Source organism: Ptiloglossa arizonensis, chromosome 1, assembly GCF_051014685.1.
Source record: "Ptiloglossa arizonensis isolate GNS036 chromosome 1, iyPtiAriz1_principal, whole genome shotgun sequence".
Lineage (NCBI taxonomy): Eukaryota > Metazoa > Arthropoda > Insecta > Hymenoptera > Colletidae > Ptiloglossa > Ptiloglossa arizonensis.
Genome location: NC_135048.1, coordinates 7,812,755 through 7,833,734, shown reverse-complemented (window position 1 = coordinate 7,833,734; position 20,980 = coordinate 7,812,755). Strand labels below are relative to the sequence as shown.

The 20,980-nt window shown below is 41.8% G+C and overlaps 2 protein-coding genes across 7 annotated transcripts in view; both read left to right on the top strand.

Moving 5' to 3' along the window:
- LOC143143221 (TWiK family of potassium channels protein 18) overlaps positions 1 to 17,563 on the top strand; it is a 35,578-nt gene extending 18,015 nt beyond the window's left edge. The window contains exons 1-6 of one of the 6 annotated variants that reach the window (XM_076304264.1): positions 8,779 to 8,827; positions 11,468 to 11,917; positions 13,631 to 13,988; positions 14,575 to 14,966; positions 16,254 to 16,701; positions 17,313 to 17,563. In XM_076304264.1, the coding sequence (XP_076160379.1) occupies positions 11,660 to 11,917; positions 13,631 to 13,988; positions 14,575 to 14,966; positions 16,254 to 16,701; positions 17,313 to 17,428 (1,572 nt within the window). In that variant the 5' untranslated portion in view covers positions 8,779 to 8,827; positions 11,468 to 11,659 and the 3' untranslated portion in view covers positions 17,429 to 17,563. Of the gene's footprint in view, positions 1 to 8,778; positions 8,828 to 10,840; positions 10,933 to 11,467; positions 11,918 to 13,630; positions 13,989 to 14,574; positions 14,967 to 16,253; positions 16,905 to 17,312 lie in introns of those variants that run through there. The other 5 variants (XM_076304256.1, XR_012991067.1, XR_012991066.1 and 2 more) reach the window with 5 other exon arrangements.
- LOC143146754 (uncharacterized) lies at positions 17,429 to 20,778 on the top strand (the record flags this gene model as incomplete). Its single annotated transcript, XM_076311361.1, has 1 exon — positions 17,429 to 20,778. A coding segment is annotated over one exon (546 nt), but the record flags the coding sequence as incomplete, so codon positions are not given.
- Positions 20,779 to 20,980: the final 202 nt, after the last annotated feature.

The following is a 20,980-nucleotide window of genomic DNA, read 5'->3' as shown; positions in this document are numbered from 1 at the left end:
TGGAACGCGGTGCGCAAGATCTTGGATCGAGATTTACCTCACACGTAACCAATCACGCTGCTCTACGTGGATCACTGTAACAATTATTTCACCGGACGTGCGTATCGAAGTATCGTTCACGAAATAATCTCACACGAGACAGTCTATCAATCTACGAAGTACACTGAAAATTTTTGATCATCGTGCGACGTCCAGTCTACGTACATTCGTCTGTAACAATTGTTCCTTCAGACTTATCGAAATACTGTACTAGAAATCTCAAATTGTTGCACGAGACGGACAATATACACCCGTGTGCGACAATTGTTCCTTTAGATGCACCGAAGTATGCAACTCGAAGCTTTAAGTTACGATTCGAAACGATCAGTTGCACTACCTGCCTGGCTCTCGCGAGGGTAAGCACATTATCGTTCGATTACTCCGTTTCTGTTTACGATGGACGTTTGTCAGTCAATGACTCCTGGAAATGGTCCAAACGTTGACAATAAACATCCGATGTAACAGTTAGGTTAGGATCGATTGTGCCTCCAGACTTATCAAAACACTGTGCTGGAAATCTCAAGTTGTTGCACGAGACGGACAATATACACCCGTTTGCGACGATTGTTCCGTCAGACGCACCGAAGTATGCAACTCGAAGCTTTAAGTTACGATTCGAAACGATCAGTTGCACTACCTGCCCGGCTCTCGCGAGGGTAAGAACATTACCGTTCGATTACTCCGTTTCTGTTTACGTTTGACGTTTGTCAGTCAATGACTCCTGGACATGGTCCAAACGTTGACAATAAACATCCGATGTAACAGTTAGGTTAGGATCAAAGCGCTCGAAATACAGTGTGCCATTCATGACCTCAACGCTACGCATAAGTTCATTGAACGATGCCAGCTTTCAAAGAGAATCGAAACGTTTGAACTGAACCATTCTTATCTCCTATTGGAATTACTCTTAGACAAAGCGATAACGATAAACTTTAAAGACTAGAATTCCTTTGTTCCTCGGAATTTGGCGTCGATTGTACACCGGACGAAACGCGTTTATCATTAACACAATGATAACAGCGGTACCCTTAAGTCTCGGAATGGTACGTAAGAAACAGATAATGGCACAACGTACAATAAACAGTCTCCTGGCCCCTTATTTCTTCCTAAAACGCTTTCTATTTGTCTCCGTAGACATCGCCTCTATCGGTCCACACCACTTAAACTTTTTTTTTTGTTCCCGCACCACGCCGGGCTCCGTGTTGCCTTATCGTCGCATCTACGGCTCATTTTGTAGCTACTTTCTCACGCGAGCAGTCCGCTCGTTCTTTTTCCTATCCTGTCGCTCGTTATCTCCACCCTCGCCTGGATTCGCGCGCGCTCCTTTTTCCGCCTTTGTTACACCGATCCGTCTCTGCCTCGCGTTTCCAACCCTCCCCCTCCAACGCGCACCGCACACCCCCCGCACCGTCCCACCCCACCTCTCGCCACGTCTCTCCGGTGCGCACGTCGATTTTCCATGCACGTGAAAGTCGAAACGTCGGAAGGAAACACGCCGAACGTATCAGCAATGTAATCCCGGATGAAATGTTTGTGTAACGCGAACTGGAACGGTTGATTCGAATTCCCCGTCGCACAAAGCTGCCCCGATAAATGAAATTCCTTTATACCATCGACGCGCCACGAGCTCGACGCGAGGTAGAACGCAATGGCAGCGCAAACTTTGCGCGAACTTTCACGTCTGTGTGCACACGCTCGAGATACCGTGAATTTGGAAGCAGATGCTCGCAATCGGCCCTTTCCTTCCTCACCAGCGCTCCCCACTCCCACTCACGAACCAAACTCGCGACCTCGGGACAATACGCGCCCTCTCACGGCGTCATCGAGTGGCGCGTTATGAAATTCTCGCATAATCGTGCTGTCCTCCTGATGGTACACCGGTAGTTACAGTGTAATCTACCGAATCCCTTTGGGCTAAACGTTAGGTTGGCGCATAAATTCTGTCTGTCGATCGCCTTATCGAGTGCGCTCGGTTAAAGCGTGGTTAAAGCGCGAACTCCTGTGGAATGTACGCATAGTAATCTCTGCGTGCTTTGGAATACTTTGTTGCAAGAACATTTCGAACAACAAGAATTTAACGAGCTTCTACTTTTACTTTGTAAATGGTAAATGAATTTATCAGAGTAAGTTGTCGTTAATCCAGCGGAAATTAACAAATGCATTTAATAAATGTGTACGTAACCAAATTTGCACTCGAACCTATACAAGGTAAGAATTTTATGGCTTTTCTCACTCTTTAAAGTGGCTGAGTGTACTTTGACAGATTTTTTGTTGATAAGAATTTAAAGTGCAAATATTTTATTGTAATAGGATTTATTAAATCTCACGATGACTGACATTACAATGCTCCATGATATCAGTTTTACGCGATATCTAGGATAGAGAAAAATAGGGGAATAACGGTCGAACATCTGAAATATGGCTTTGTTTTGTACCAATCTCTTTTGTGCTGTCATCTAGTCTCGATCTAATCAATTAATCTGTAGGAATTCGCAATTGTTTCGCTGAAGCGTTTAAGAGAGATACGTAAGTGAAAATTTAGTACGTTCTCGTTATAATTTTTGGAAGTAAACAAAAAGCTGTAAGTTAACTTATTATTTTGCTTCCAGTTTTATACCATGTCTAAAAGACAATTTTACTCTATAGATCCAAACAAGTTTCTGCCAATTGTACTTTTCTTGTACAATTTAAGGTTATGCGTTTAGTGTACTTGTCCGATAACACCGGTCGAAAGGAATGGAAAAATACCGATCGAGTAATAGGAAACTTTTCGATCGGCACAACCGATCGGGAACGATTTTTTCAAATTACCTGATAGTTTCTTTTTGTTTCTAGATGCCAAAAAAGTAGATTAGAAAATCGAATCAGAAAACCTTTTTGCTTTAATATCACAGTTATACAACATTTATTTTCCTATCCTTGTTAGTTGTACTATTTATGTTACAATAAATACATTCCGTTATCAAAGCAATAAACAAAATGTATAATTATATTAATAATTGTATACATAATTTTGTTTTTTCCATTGATAAACCATAGAAAAACATCTACAGGTGGAGTTCGTTTTACGTTCTTTTTTACATTTCTTTCGAACAATTAACTTTATGCATTTCATTTTTTTCTTTTTTTATCACGATGTAACGAATACCCTAAGACTTTTATTTTAAAAAATATTTATAGTAAATCTGATGATACTCTCTTATTTTCAGGCAACTTTTCTCAAGAGATTGGCATTCTCCCATTCTTTCCGAATTATTCAAATATTTTACTTCAAGAGGTTTCTGGCAATGCAAATCAATCACCGAGGTGTATGGTATAACTGAACGTTTAATTTCACTTGCAACGTCAACGCGATTGGAAAAAATTCTATTTATAAACGAATAAACATGGAACGAAGCAGCTTTTGGTAGACGGTACGATAAAATACAGTAAAAGCATTCGAATATTCGTCGAAGCCTGCGAATCGATCATCCGAACGAAGATAAGTCTCGCGTTGTTCCTCGAGTTCTGACGTTCCCCTATCCTCATTGTTGTTCGATCGCTCCAGCCACGCGGGAGCCATTGTTTAGACGCGATTCACTCGAATTATCTTCACCGTGTTAATTAGTTACGCGCGTTAGCCCTTCGTCGAGGTATGTGCATCGTATAAATTCCAATTAGGCTGGCCTATACCCAAGGGATAGCGAGTTTCCCGCGAACTTGAACAAATTAGCCCGCCATAGTTTTACAGAAACGGTTGCAGTCATTGTGGTTAAAAAACTTAAAAGGTACAGGATCTTTTTTCAGAAGTGATTCCTGTTTATCGAAAAGATTTAAGTTTCGACTCGTGAGTCAACTTTAGATCAGTTTTGAAGGATGTTTGATACAATTAGAATTTTTCAAAGACTTCTAGCCAATGGATAGCTTTTCATAGATACTTGTATTATAGTAGCTATATCCACCATACCGTAATTTTTTAGACTTAAATTATTAGGTTGTTCGGAAAGTCATTTCGTTTTCCAAAACGGAGAATATATAATTTAATAAAATATTTATACAATCTAAAAAAATCGTGTTTCATTTTCACCAAAAAAAAACGAAACGACTTTTCGAACAACCCAACATTATTCTTTCAGATCGATTTATACTTTCTCTAGATATCCTTCTTGTTACTTTCAGCGCATAACAAGGGACAATTTGTCTGGATATCTCCACCATACCATAGTAATACCCGGTACATCCAAATTTTGTCTCCCAAAACACTTCAACTATTAGCGAACAATATCTCTGTGGCGTGCTTATGAACAAAATGGGACATTCTGAAATTCTTCCAGAACGATTTATACATTTCTCTACGTATCGTTACTTGTTATTTTTAGCGTGTAACACGCTGGTGCAATTTGTCTCCACATCTCCACTATATCATGGTTATACCCGGTACATCCATGTGTTTATGAACGAAATGGGACGTTCTGAAATTCTTCCAGAACGATTTATACATTTCTCTACGTATCGTTACTTGTTATTTTCAGCGTGTAACACGCTGGGCTAATTTGTCTCCACATCTCCACCATACCATAGTAATACCCGGTACATCCAAATTTTGTCTCCCAAAAGCAGAAATTATCGCAGAATTTCTTGGACTTCAACTATTAGCGAACAATATCTCTGTGGCGTGCTTATGAACAAAATGGAACGTTCTGAAATTCTTCCAGATCGATTTATATACTTCTCTACGTATTATTGCTTATTATTTTCAGCGTGTAACACGCTGAGCTAATTTGTCTCCACATCTCCACCATACCATAGTAATACTCGGTACATCCAAGTGCTTATGAACAAAATGGGACGTTCTGAAATTCTTCCAGATCGATTTATACGTTTCTCTACGTATCGTTACTTGTTATTTTCAGCGTGTAACACGCTGGGGCAATTTGTCTCGATACGACGAATATGACGAATCTCGAATTCATCCGAGCAGGTGGATAACGCTCGAGAACGTCCCGACGTCCGTGTCTATCCATGACGTCGGCGTCGACGTCGTAGTTGTCGTAGGACGCTCACGGAAGGAGGGATGCCACGACGACCCACATTCCGTCGAATTTAATTTCATGCCTTATCTCTGGTAACCACGGTACAATGCTTCAACTGGGGCGGCTGCGAAACCTTCTATCTTCCTCTTGTACGCTTCACATACACAACCACAACCTGTACAACTCCGTCACGGTGTCTCATCCCCTATTTGCAAAACGTAATTTTTGTCCGCGTTTCACCGACGAAATATTCGTTTTTATCTTCCACGACAAGGTGTCGGTTAATTATTTATCAATTTCTTGCAACGAAACTCGTAGATAGGAGTTGGATGAATTTACTCGATTAAAGTAGAGAAACGAACCTCGTTATATGTACCAGGTGGTTCAATAAGTTTTGTCGTTTTTTCCATTGTGAAAGAATACTATGTACAGTTCGACTTTGAACAACTGTAAATATACTAAATTGTTCAATAAGTTTTGTCGGTTTTCCATTGTAAAAGAATACTATGACACTTCAACTTTGAACAACTGTAAATATACTAAATTGTTCAATAAGTTTTGTCGGTTTTTCCATTGTAAAAGAATACTATGAACACTTCGACTTTGAACAACTGTAAATACACGAACGAGTCGACAGATCTGTATGAAACTTTACACATGTTCGTCAAACAGTAGTATCATCTTTAGAAAAATAAAACGACGAACCTAATAGCTCCATTTTTTATCGAACGACAAAGTTTACTGATCAACCTATTATCTGTTAACCCATTAACCACCGTTATCAATGCTAAATGTAGTCAAAGTATATATTTCATTTTCAGGGTAGAATAAACAATACTAAATGGAATTGTAAAGAACATTTCAAAGTCATGGATATTTGTTTTTTTGAAATGGAATATTCGGATAGTCGACGCTTGAACAATACTCTACTGTACTAAAGGAGAAAATGAAAAACGAGACTCGACAACCTCGTTTCCTTTATAGGAAGTTATTTACACATCCACATACACACGTCTCTCATTCATTCGTTAACACCTCTTGGTTAATGAACGATGCATCTATACCTAATCTACACACCAACATAGACACTGTATACTGTAGGGAGAAAATAAGCTCGGTTCTGGGAGGAATCGCGAGTCGTATTGAGTCGGATATTTCGGTCAGACATCACACAGTCGAGTATTTCGCCCGAAAAGCTGGTCAAAGGTCGATTTCAAGAATTTTGTACATGTTGTGATTTTTTTGTCAATCTAGTCAGTCAAATATATAAGAACCAAAATTGCAATGAAACTCGTAGAAAGGAGTTGGATGAATTTACTCGATTAAAGTAGAGAAACGAACCTCGTTATATGTACCAGGTTCATTTAATCACTCGTGAAAGATTGTGTTTTATCGAAAGTGAAGATTTGTTAAGCTACACGTTTCTCTCTAAACGAATCTCTGAAAATTGTATCTAATTAATCATTTTTATATGTTGCAAAGAAATGGTATTAATTTTTGCTTCGCAGGAATTTTTCAGCTAGTTGCTTTTAAGCACTCTTGTTGCTTTTATTTCTGTGATTATTGATGCTTGAAAATAAGAAGTAATTGACTGACGTAATAACACTTATCGTAACATTTCATTAAAGATTTTGTTATACTTCAAGGTGAGGATCGGTTATTTTTTTTTTCGCTCAATTGCAATCGTTAAAACTTTCTATTTGTAATACAAGAAAAATTAGTTTACCAACTTGTGCTATGCAGTTTTCTTTGTGATCGTGTTATCTACTGTAAACAGTATTTTTATAGCAGTTTATTGTTACCATATACTCTCTTAGTTTGTTATGGTTCACTGATCATCGTTGTTGCTAAAACCATTAATCTACTAACACAAATATACGTACCCAAATCTCTAAATCTTGCGTATCTCTATACGAATCGCAAGATTGCATTTAAAGCATTAACTGCATTTCCATCGTGTAACAGTATATTCATTTCAAACGATAATTTTAACGAACCCTCTCAATAACAAGAATCATAATATAAACAATGTTTCGAGACAAATCCATCAAACAATAACTATTCGATAAAGTTAAAACGTATTGTAAATTTCTCGACATCGAAACAGTATGATTTATAAAGTCTTTAGATTTGTTTTTTTTTTTTGCTTTACAAGAATACCAAAAAAATGTAGCGCGCCGTTAAAAAAATATCGATACCCTTAAATTAACGTAAAAAATAACTCGAAGAAAAAATACTATCGTTATATTTGTCTCCTTAAGCAGTGCAACTTTGTCTTGTAAAGTTTTTTCACAAAACCTCAAAATGACGAAAATATTTAAGTGTTCCCAGTTAAATGGTCCACCCTGTATAATTCTATAATATTTCATTTCATACATACAGTTTTAATTTCTTGTAAAATTCTTTCAGATAATTATTATACATTGCCTCACTTTTAAGTTCGCTTTGCATTTGCTTGCGTTGCAACGAATAATTTAATTTTGCCAGCAATTTAGAAAAACTTTCAAGCATCTCCTTTTCCTTCACTTTTCAACCCCTGGAAATCGTTTTAAGTTATAGCAGATTATAGATTCGAGAAGTAGAAGGTTTGAACTCTAGAATGTTTTATTTTCTCTTTCGTCGGCAGATGAATTTTAACAAAGATAGAAAAGTATGAAAATTGGCCACGTTTTAAAACAATTTTGACCAATTTTTCTGCGTAAATACTCCACTGTGATTTTCAGGTCCTCTCAATAAGAATAAACGAAAGTAACTGTTCTAACATCTAATATGTTTAACATACTCATACTTTTTCTCGTAGTAAATTTAATTCAGAAACAGTAATAACGAGCCTCGTAATCTCTAAGAGCGACCCAGAGTACCCGCAAATTTTTCTCGAAATAATACTCGTTTTTCCATATTCCCGAGCCGTGTAAATATTCACAGTCGCTTTAGAAATCAACCAACCTGTACGTTCCCGTGAACTCCCATTTCCCTCGTTGAACCACGTAACTGAATCGTATCCCAACTAGCCGGATCTGTTCTCCGTATTTTTCAATTTCCTCCCGGCAAGCGTCCCGTTACGGGGAGTTAATAATCGGATGGCTCGATTTCCCGAAATAAATGTCCCGCTTTCGCGCTTTTAACCGTGGCTGGAAAAGTTGGAGGAGAGCGGCCGAGTCGGTGGCTGATAAAGCGATCGCATCCCATCGCACGTAGGTACACGGGGCGGCGTGCACGCGCAGAAATAGCCACAATCGACCTCCAGCCACGTATCCGCCTCCTACACGGTGCAAGAGCCCGGGTACACGTGCTTTGTAACGGACGTATGTATCCCCGCAACTCCGGCAACACACGCTATCACCCGCCGGACTACATACATCGTAAACTACTCGCTTCTCTTCCTCGCTGTGTCCACGACGCTCGTTTCAATACGCCTACACGCGTATCGCGCGTACGTATCTCTTTCGCCCTTTCGACCAACGGCCGGGCCAACGCCGGGGTAACGCTGGTCCTGTGGTCATTGAGAGAGATACAACGAATTCCTCGTGAGATACAAGCGCCGCGAGAATTCGCTTCGACAATTGTTCACTGACCATGAAAAAGTCTGCCAGCGGTGCTCTCGAATGTGTAGGCGCCGCACCTCGATGCACGATTAGTAGATGGCGTTGGATGGTCAAAGTGATGCTCGTACAGCCAGCTCTTTTCAGAGACGATGTATTGCAAGGAGAAAGAGAAATCGAGTTGTTTGGAAACAGTGTATCGTAGGGAGAAAGAATGATCGATTCTAGGTTATGGTGAGTACGATAACGAGTAAGAATAACGTGGAGAGTATCGAGTGATATTTACTGATTATTATGGCTAAGTCTACTTCCGGAGTTAGTGTGTTTTAGAGAAAAGATCGAATCTTTTCGAAAACAGTATCGTAGGGAGAAAGAATGATCGATTTTAGGTTATGGTGAGTACGATAACGAGTAAGAATAACGTGGAGAGTATCGAGTAATATTTACTGATTATTATGGCTAAGCCTACTTCCGGAGTTAGTGTGTTTTAGAGAAAAGATTGAATCTTTTTGAAAACAGTATCGTAGGGAAGAAGAAAAATCAATTCTAGGTTATGGTGAATACGATAACGAGTAAGAATAACGTGGAGAGTATCGAGTAATATTTACTGATTATTATGGCTAAGTCTACTTCCGGAGTTAGTGTGTTTTAGAGAAAAGATCGAATCTTTTCGAAAACAGTATCGTAGGGAGAAAGAATGATCGATTTTAGGTTATGGTGAGTACGATAACGAGTACGAATAACGTGAAGAGTATCGAATGATTTTTGCTGAGTTCTATGGCCAAGTTTTATTTTGTAGTTGGTGTGTTTTGAGAAGAAAGATCGAATCTTTTTAAATACAGTGTATCATAGGAAGAATAAAAGACCAATTCCAGATTATAGGGAATGTGATAACTGGTAAGAAGAACGTGGAGAGCATTGAGTAATCTTTGCTTAATAGTATGGTCCAGTTTGCCAACTGCTAAGGATATTTGAAGATTAACTTCATTTTTCTAAAAAAAAAGTTGTTCTGCATTTTTTTTTTTTTGGACCAAAATTGATACAAATGTGAATGTTAAAAATAAAAGTATAAAGGTACATCTATCCTCAGATTAATAGTCTCCGAGATATTCAATTTCGAAGCATCGAAACGCTACTTTACAAGATAAATATCTTGGAAACTAATTAGATTTAGGATAGACGTACCTCGATATTTTTATCTCCAAAATTCATTACTGAATTTACGGTAAAAACCGTTTGAACACTTCGTTTGTAAATGTGAAGTTGAGCTTCTGAAACTAACCCAATTGGTCAATTAATCCGAGTCATCTTGTACATCCGTGTATTCTATTTCTGATGAAACGAGGGTCGAAACAAACGTGTACGTTGACACGTGAACCATTCACTAAGGGAAGAGAGAATTGGGTCGACGATGATTTATTTAAATCGGTGTATGATCCACAAAGGTGACCTTCTTTTCGTACACACTTTAGACATACTGACGGGGAACCTTTTGCTTAAATTCTTGCATTCTGGTGTAAGATATAAAATAGATGTTCAACTTCGTTGACAACGATTTTCGACTTTTCTATACCAAAGAACGGAAGGGCAAAGTTCTTCTCGTTACAGCCTACTCGTGTATTGCAGTCCCCTCCTAGTCCCCATTCGAAAGCCACGTTGTTTCTTTTTCTCCGCCACGTCTCGTCTCGTACAAAAATCCTAACGACGTCGTTTCGTCAAACAAGGATTCCTCGAGGAGGAAGGTGACTCCACGCGATAAAAGAACATTGTCTGTGTCGTTGTATTTTGTGAAATTCTTGCGCCTCTTGTTATCCATAGTCGTGCTATCTTAAATATAGAATACCCTCGTGATATAAAGTACGTCGAACTGCGAAGGAAACTGCTGCTAGCACAGGAAATGTCGCGTGGTTATATCGCCGAGAATACAGCACGAGTGGATAACACGAGGAGATACGTTCATCTTGTTTTACAAGAATACCCGACCCAACGTACCGATTCTCTCGCAAAAGACCCGTGATTGGATAACTCAAGTTTTTACGACACCCGGGCACCCGAATCTTTACCTAATGAAATGAACAAATCGATAAAAAGAATGAAAGTAATCTCCGTACTGAATTCTGATCAACTAATTTAACTCTACCCTTGGAAAGAATATTAAGTACTTCAATACCGTCACCCTGACTACTCTCTTTCAAACCCTTCTATACCTTTACATACCCCTGGAAATATATGTTTTCACTTCCACAGACATCCATGAAAATCAACCCCTAGTTAGCCATGTACACTCGTTCGGAGGTACTCGCGACTAGCACAGGATTCAAGTTAAACAGACTTTAAAGGTGAATCTCGAACTGAATAATAAGCGTGTAGAGCATCGATCCGAGGCGACCGTGTCCTAAAATAATCATTATTCCGAAAGGACCATTTCCCAAGATACCGATCCTAAAATACCCACGACTCAAGATATCCGTGTTCCAATGCGTGTAATACCCCAATCAGTCTCCGCAGACAAGCTCCGAACCGTTTATAAATCCAACACCCAAAACTGTCGCGAAAGTGTTTGGCACGTGTCCCGTGGTATCCTCGTTTCGTTGAAACCCGGAACACGCCACGAAAGCTCCGTAGGATTGTACAAAAATATCCCATGAAAGCGTTGAAACTCCTCCCTGGCCCATGTCGCGGAATCATTTATCACTCGGGGTTCAGGCCAGGTGATCCCCTAAGGGCACTCGTCGCTAATGTCTAATTGTAAGATACGTTTACCCGTGAATCTTGGGATCCCTTAATTGCAAAGTAAAGAGCAATTAGCCTAACAGAAGGGGTGTGGGGGCGAAGGACTGACATCTGATCGGGCGACGCTAATCTGTACGACAGGCTTGCCACCGCACCAGATGGACGAGGCTCGAGGGAGGATAGTAGAACGATAGGAGGTGACCGGTTGCGGCTGCAGCTGCGGCGTCGGTCGCTGCACCTGCAGCTGCAGCTGCGGCGACGGCGGCGACGACGACGACGACGACAACAACAACAACGCTGCCGGTAGCAGCGGTTTGATCAGACGACGGAACGATGCAGAGCACCGCCGATTACTATCAGAGGGCGCCGAGATGCTGTCCTGGAAGGAACGCGAACGCAAACGCCGAGGCGTTGCGGATCAGCACGTCCGTCAGGGGCGCGGAACTGCTCTGCTGTTGCTGCAGCTGCAGCACCGCGACATCCACTAAAACACCGGGATTGTTAGCCAGTCTCGGGGTCTGCGTACTCGTGCTTGGCTACACGTTGCTCGGCGCGTTCACGTTCATGGCCCTGGAAGGTGGCCTCAAGTCGGTAAGTATACCTAGCGTTGTTGAAACGAGTGCTCCGGGTCTTAACGCGATTCTACGATAAGTGTTATTTATTTTCTGAAAAGTGTAGTCGTGAATTCAAACACATGGGAAATTTAATTGCTTATTGTTCTAGACGGTTCTTTCTTTTTGCGATTGTCAGATTTTGAGAACGATTAGTCGCTCGAAACACTCGTGGTCGGTACAGAGAAATACCTAAAGTCGTTCGACTTAAATTTGGAAACGACAGTTTACGATTCGAAGAGTTTAGCGCACGTGCCAAATTCCAACATTGGCCAACATCTCGGCCAATTGAACGACGACGGAAGATACCACACCTGGGTCCAAACGGACCCGTGACTTGATCTTGTTCGACGCAAATAATATTCTTTTACTTTATGGTACGTCTGTTTTAATTTTCAAGAAAAGTTGCACGAACAGTACAATTGAACAATACTGAAATTGAATGTACAAAAAGACTCAGGCGTGACACGACGAGGTTAAAGACTCCAGCTGTGAGAGCTAGAGTTCTCAACACTAGAACTACTCTGGTGAACGTATTCCTATTTGTGTTAGGCTACATACGTACCTTTGGAATTGGACGAGGAAAGGACAAATTTATTTACGAGTACCATTAGTTGTCTATTTCAATAATTGTCCACGAATATTGTAGGCAAAGACATCGTTGATAATTATGTAATTTTATAAAAGAAGTTCGAAGCAGTTTACCCCTTTGGTAGTTCTAGTGTTAATGTTAGAACTCTCTGGGTTCGAAGCTCGAGCTATGAGTGTCAGAGTCCTTAACACTTGAATCGTGAAATTGCTACGTCGGTTCGAATACTCCGATATGACACGCACAAGTCCCTGAATGCGGTTATTTCAATCGATATCACCCAATCGGGTAACAACATTGTTACGCATGTAGCGTGTACAGTGTACCGAAATATTGACCAATGTTGGAATTTCGCATGTGGGCTAAACTCTTTGAATCGTAAACTGTCGTTTCCAAATTTAAATCGAACGACTTTAGGTATTTGTCTGTACCGACCACGAGTGTTTTAAGTGAATAATCGTTTTCAAAATCTGACAATCGCAAAAAAAGGAATCGACTAAATCAATCGGCAATTTAAGTTCCCATGTGTTTGAATTCGCGACTATACTTTTTAGAAAATAAATAACACGTATCGTAGAATTGTTGCTAATTTCTTTTCCCAGCTCGTCAAGAGCTTCGAAAGCCAAGCGTTAAAGCTCGAGTCTCCAAGTTTCGAAAGCTCGAGCTTCGTATAACGTTAGCCTTAAGAACTTACCCTTTAAAGTTGAGCTTTTTATTTGCCATAGAAAAATAAACAAACCGAGTACGAGGGTAGTTCCAGAAGTATCCGATCTGACGTATAGATGGCGATAGTTGTTCGAAAAGAATGAACAAGAGAGAAAGTGCCGACCTTACAAAGCTTAAGTTTTATTTTGCAAAGCTCGATGATTCTCACTATAAATAGGATATCGAAGCCATTGAACATCATTAGGAAAAACGTATCGATCTAAGAGGAGACTATGTAGAGAAATAAAGATATTTTTTCCCAAATTTGTTGCGTTTTCTTTGTTAGGTCAGGTACATTTGGAACTACCCCCTTAAAAGAGGAGTCTCCTCTTCGAGTAGACCTGTAGCCCACGTCGAGAATAGCTCGAACCAATTGCCAATTACTTCTCTCTGTTCCAGGATTCGACGAATGACCTGCTGCCTGGTGGCTCAAAGCCTGAGGGAGGATCGTACGTGGTACCGAGCCTCGAGGATGACACCATAGCCATGGAGCTCAGGGCGCGCACCGTAGAGAGGCTTTGGAGCATCACGGAGGATCTGAACGTGTTGTACAAAGAAAATTGGACGCGGCTGGCAGCGAGAGAGGTGTTCGAATTTCAGGAGAACCTGGCACGCGGCCTCAGACGGACTTCCTCGCAATACGAGCCAGTTGGACCATCGTCCCGATCTAGGGATCACACCGTGGACAGGCGACCGCAACGACGGTGGACCTTCAGCGGTAGTCTGTTGTACTCTTTGACGCTGATCACGACCATCGGTAATGTTCATAGCACTTCGATTCTTTTCTATCGGTATCGTGTTTCGTGGATCACAGATTGATCACTTAACACAACTGCTACTCTACAAAGGACTCGTGGATCCACTTAAATAAATAGAACTTTTTGTAACAGTCAATGTGTACGTTCGATAGAATTCAATGCAAGCGTAAACAAGCGAGACGATCTCGACTGCGAAGTGCACAATTATCCAAAGTCTGAATGTACAAATTACACACTGATAACTGACCGAGAACCTAACCCAGATACTTTCAATATACGAGTAAAACGATGTTTGGCTCCGAATACACACCAACCAAACCCATTTCTACTATTGGGTTGTTTGGAAAGTAATTTCGTTTTCCAAAATGGAGAATATATAATTTAACAAACTGTTTATACACTCTGCAAAAATCATGTTCCATTTTCACCAAAAAAAAAAAAAACAAACGAAATGACTTTCCAAACAACCCAATGGATGTCCCTTAAAAGCAAACTTAAGGAACCATAAAAATAAACGAACCGGTCTCGTTCGACCACCGGATATTGTACACGTTCGTAACACAGGCTACTCGATCGACGTTTCAGGATATGGCAGCGTAGCACCGCGCACGGTCTGGGGTCGTTTGATTACAATAGTTTACGCTCTGGCTGGAATTCCCCTGATGCTGGTCTATTTAAGCACGGTCGGCGACGTTCTCGCGAGGAGCTTCCGCCACTTGTATGGCCGGCTTTGCAGGCCACGTAATTGCACGAGGAAGCAACAACCACCACCGCCTCCGCCACCAGTCGGCGGTATCATGAGCAAAACGTACAGATACGATAACCACGTCGATTCTAAATCCGGCAATTACTATTCGGCCAGCAGAGAAAGCTCCTGCGACGATCTTGGAACGCGCGGTACCAGCAGTGCGATTCTGCTCGATTGCGGAAGCGAAGGTCTTCTGCACGCTACCACGAGCTCTACCGCCGCGCTTCAGGTACGACAATGTCCAACCCCTATCGCGATAACGTGACTTCGACTCGACGTTCACTCGGAGTATACCTGCAAGTCGATAAACTTTTCGAGCACGTGGCACACGTCGGAACAAACGGAACAGTCTCGGTAAACGCGAGCCCGAGTATCGTTGGTTTCAGATGTTACATTTTATCCGGTGTAAATTTATTGAATTCTTTCATTTCGAATTTTGAGTCGCACCGCGTGCTTGTCAAGTAGGATACTTCCTTCTCAGTCTTCCGTCAGCGAAGTTTTCGTACATCTACGCGGCTAGTTCCTTGGAATATGTTGGAAGTCATTGTTTATATTTTATCGTGAATTTTTAAATTCTTGCGTTTAAATTCTTCGTCTGTAAGATACGAAGGCGTTTGATCACTGTTCTCGATAGTTTTCATTGCGGTGACTCGAGATTCTCGAGATACGACTCTGCGCTATTGTTCCCCAAAGTGGAACATTGGGTTGCTCGGAAAGTAATTTCGTTTTCCAAAACGGAGAATATATAATTTAATAAAATGTTTATACGCTCTAAGAGAAATCGTGTTTCATTTTCACCAAAAAAAAAAAAAAAACAAACGAAATGACTTTCCGAACAACCCAATATATTCGATATAACTTCCTAAAGTAACTGTTATTATTGCCGAATGACATTGGTACAACTACGTAGTAGCCGTGCGCGTTGTGTTTACTTTGTTCGACTTACTCGACAAGTTGCAGGTAGACACGCAGTAGTTTCGTATACTGTTACAAGCTTCTAGTGCAAAACATCTTACGGCTACAAAACTAACGATATTTGAATCCATGTTCATTAGTATATTCTTGCTTCTTTTTATAAATACTACCCGAAAGTTTGAAAGCAAGTTTTAGGGACATCCTGATAGCGAGATACTCCAAAATTGTTACGTTACCGTACGTGACCTACCTCTGTTCGTACGTTATTTTCCGAAAATGTTATTTTTGGAAAATAAATTTAAAAATTTGTTTGAGAAAGGATTTAAAAGTAATAGTTTTTAATTAAATCTAGTGTACAAATCGCCCGTCAATTTCATTAATGGTGAAGTAGTAAGTCGTAACAAAGTAAAGGTATTGGAGGATGTTTTTAGTAAAATTTCAGTCTAGAGATACGTTAAGTCACGTACCCATGTGTATCGGTAAGTGCAATTGAAACCCTGTTCGATTGCACGTGTCTAACCTTCTCGAGCACTCGGACTGGTGGTACCCTGTCACGTGTAAGTAAACGTAATCGAATCTTTACGATTTCACTGTTCACCAGGATGTATCGTCTGGTAACGGTAAACGCCACTTTCATCCGTGCTCCCTGTCCCTGTCGACGAGCTCGTCACCCGGCTACGTGGTGGAGACGAACACCGTCAGGATACCAATAAGCCTTTGCCTGGTGATCATGCTGATCTACATATGCGGTGGGGCCGTAATGTTCAATCGACTGGAAGGCTGGAGCCTCCTAGAAGGCAGTTACTTCTGCTTCACGAGCCTCGGAACGATCGGGTTTGGCGACCTGATGCCGGTCGGAAGAAACACGGCATCCGCCACGCTGGAGGAGCTCAGCCTGTGCGCCTGCTCGCTCTACATACTCGCCGGGATGGGCCTGATCGCCATGTGCTTCAACCTCGTCCAGGAGGAGGTGGTACGCGTGGTCAGGGTCTTCGGTAGAACCTGCGGCATGTCGTCGGGGGTGGTGGTCGGACCTATCGGTGGTACAGGTATCCCTGATGCAGGCATTCGACGGGGAACCGCTAGATCGTTCCGGGCGAAAAAGAATCTCCCGGTTCCGCTTTAGGCCGTGTGACCTTGACACTTTGAGCCCGGCGATCGTACCGTTACCACAACGACGGTGATGTTACCATCGGGTGAACAAAAATTTCTACAGTACCGTTCTGGACTCTCCAGTTCGTGATAACTCTCGGTATATAATTTTAACATTCGTACGATACACGGCTGTTCCTTATTACACCGCGTCGCACCGACACCTTGAAAAATACACCTCAGGGAATTAGTCTCGAGTCTACCAGGACCGTGTAGCTTTTTATCTTACCGGTTGTCGAACCTGTTCCATCGAACACAGCTCAGCGTAGACACTCAACCAGCGTCGGGCTCGAAAGTGTCTAATCTTTGACGAATAAGTCGAGTTACCGTTAACACATAACACATTTGTACGAGTCAGCTAGAGAGCGGTTCTGATACAATCGCGTCGGGGATTTCGATCGAGCATCTTGACCACTCTGCATAACCCCTTCTTTAAAGAACAATTGTCGTGCCACGCAAACCGAAGCACCGTGTCACCAAGACGAGTAACCACGGCTCTGTTTTCCAGCAGGTGCCGGTCCTGGGCTCAAAAGCGATCTCGACGACGGTGGAGGCACCAGCGACTCGCGATTGTCCGAGCAGGAAGACGAAGCAATCGCCATGTCCATGGTGCCAACATCCTGACAGCATCAGGCCAGGAGTCCCGGCGACGGGAAGCTCCTGGCCCATACGTCCAACACTGCCATAAAACCATCGCCCGGCCATCATTCTCTGCCACGCAAGAAGACACCGTTCGAAATCAGGAACGCATCGTCGACCCAACAATTTCAACGCGCCCAATCGCTGAGACGAAGCTGCCTATCGCCTACCCAATATCACCATCAACAGCAGCATCATCCGCATCGTCAGCAAGAGAGCTCCTTGCACTTCGAATATTTTGTGCCACGGAGCGTAAGCGAGTTCAACCTCGCCGCGGCGGCGGTCACCGACATGGCTGTCCCGCCACCGCCACCCTCGTCTGTTCTACGACCCTCTTCCGCGATCACGCCACCAGTCACTTCTACCGTGAACCCGGTCCCGTTGAACCAACAGTCCCGTCTGTTGGAGTGCTCTGGCACCGCGACCAGAAGTCGCGAGAAGATGGTCACCTTCGAGGACGAGGGTGTTAACTGTGCCACCTCCACGCCCACCAGGAAAAATGTGTCCGGCCTTGACAACGTTTTCATGTGACACTACAATCATGGTTGAACGAGCATATCATTCGAAGCAGATTATAGCAGAAACGAGTTCTTGAGTCGTGGTCTTTGACCGTTTCGTGACAAAGTTGGCAAGGTTTGTCTCGAAACTGAGAGACTCCAAACACAACGAGGACGATTGGGAAGAAGAGCGTTTTGCACTCTGTTTGCTCAATGACGAACGAACATTAGTCGATGAGATCAACGGAGGACAAGTATACGTATGTTTTTCGAAAGGGGAAGAAACTAAGAAGAAAGCTCGAAAACAAAGACTGGAGCTGTACTAGGAAGGGCTAAAGAAGGAAACGCCGATGGGTGTAACGGAACAGCGATTTTTGATTGTATTATAATAGGTTCCTTCACCGTTAACGAGAAGAACGGCCTGTGGACGAAAGGTACTCGACGATTGATCAATAGAAGCTCTGCTTTCTGTAAGAATGAGAAAGAATGGAAGAGCACCAAGGGCATAGTGACATTTTCCAAAACGATTTTAGGAATGTCCGAAATTACAAAGGAATCGGTCGCATAACTCTGAGCCTTTCGAGTATCTCTTCGTCGATGCAACTACTCGTGTACAGATCTTCTGGTTCTAAGATGTTCGAGCTTCGGACAACAATGGTGTCTCGAACGTAAACTCAGCGGTTCTCGTTTCTTCGGAAACGGAAACTCCGTCTGAACGAAAGACACTAGATTTCTATCGTTTAAATTATAACAACCGTTATTGTAACACTAATTAATACTCTTATCGCTGCTGATACTCTTCTTCTTACCATTATCGTTGCTAGGTTACACAGTTGCCCGCGAAACTACGACTCCGCTGGCGAACATAATTTGTACGACACGCGATGTGTCAAACCTCTACGAACTATCAAAATACTCAATTACACCGCCTCTTTCTCTCCCCGTTATCTTTCGTCTGGAATCTTATTGTACGCTTAGTAGAAGAAATATAGTGGAGGTCTCTGGGGGCTAAAAGCAATAGTTCGTTTAAAGATCGTGTGTTGAAACTTCGAGGATGAACTGTGTATACTGTTTGGACAATATTCGACACATTATGAGCCTGGTACACCAAGTAAGTGTTCCAGGGTGGTACTTTCTGTACCACTTGAGTATTGCTACTAGTACCTCGTTATATTCCTTCCACCAAGTATGTGCTCAGTGGAAAATAATTCGCAGAAGAAAATATGAAGAAATTCTTTGTGCAAAAATAAACTTTGTTTGGAGGAAGCTCAGTCTTCGAAAAATATTAAATTCGAAGCTAGTTATGTTCGCAGGCAGTCAACTATGTCTTAAGTAACACGTCTCTCTGTAACACATTTTCGGAACTCGATTGGCCGCTCGAAGTAAAGGTAATTACCCCCATAATTCCTATTACTTCTTAGCTCCGCCCTAGGACTCCGCCTCTCAGCTCCTAGCTCCACCCCGTTTGACTACTCCCTCAAACTCTGTTCGGAGGAATACCAGTTTACTGGTTTCTGTGGAAAATGAGAGACGGAGCGTTCGAATGATACAGTAGAGATTAGATTTTCGATCATTTTGAGTGGCCAATTGATTTTGCTGCGACTACAATTTCCCTTTTATTGTTCCTATTATCCATTATCCTCTTTAATTTTCGGTTTCTATGGAACAATTACGATAGCTCGATACACAATATTACGACGAACACACACGATTTCCTATAATAATGGACTTAATCTTTTAACTTAATTCCCTCAAAAATGAAGCGTCGTAAGAAAAACTGTTTCGGCCGTCCTGCGAATTAAGTTCCACCCTGTATTTTCATAAAGTAAAAGTTTTCTTTTAAGACTGGATGCTTCCACTGATTTATGTACAACATTCGTACAAGGAACAAACAAAGACATTCGTAGAGAACGTGTAGAAACCTTTGATCGTACAGTCATTAAACGAAAATGTTCTTAATGAACGTGAATACAGCAATCATATTTTCTTTTTTGTTTAAATAGTAATATTTAAGAAAGAGGCGGTGTAAAATAAACAGAAAGACAGAGCCTTAAAATGCGCCTCATGGGCGGTTCAATTAATATTGTTACAAAAGACAGATAATATAAAGTATAGAAAAAAGACGTGCACAGTCACGTAAACGGTCTGTCCTAGCGTAACTTTTAAGAAACTCGTTTAACCAAACGTTGGAAACCGCTTAATTTTAATACAAACGGATAGCAAGTGTACGAATAAAATCTGTGTAAGGCATCGAGAGTGGTTTGCACGGTGAAATCTCACGAACCATCGAATTGTATGTTAAACGAAGGTTTCAAGTATCATAATGGACCAAGTCTTGACGACATTAATTTTCGAACGAGCCGATGATGTCATCGGTGAAAGCGAAATTATTCGATCGTCACGCTGGATCGAGGCTCAACGAGTATTCATCGACGCTGTTTATATATTATACATACGTTTCCCTTTCTCGATAAAAATGGATTTTCATTAAAGCAGACGAAGTGAAACCGAATCAATCCCAGCAGACTTGGTTCTTTATAGTTTTGAACCCTTGAAGTGTATCGCACTACTGGTTTGCGCTTGTCTACCCCTCGAATGGAAAGTTTAAGAAGCGGTTTCATATGGGGCGGAGCGAAGAGTCGAGAGGTGGGGGAAGAGGCGGAGCATCTTAACCAGCGTGATGGAGGGTAGCCTCTCAGTGACCTTGAACGACCAATTGATTTCGTTCCGTCTGTACGAAAGCTGTGTTACGTTAACGCGGGGAGCTAAGTATAATAAAACGATATGTTCTTTTTGTTTTACATCGCGAATAAGAAAGAAATACACATACCCCGTTTATATCGCATCTCATTCGTTTCCCAATTTTACGCTTCTTTTCTCAATCGTAAGATTTCACTCTCGACGTAATCGTTTAATCGTTACACGCGAACGGAGACCAAGCTGAATTGCGATTTCGTAAACTCTGTTCTGGAAAACTTAAGGTAAGAAGTTCTTGAACGTTTTAACGGTACATTGTAGAAATTGTGACGAAACCGTAATC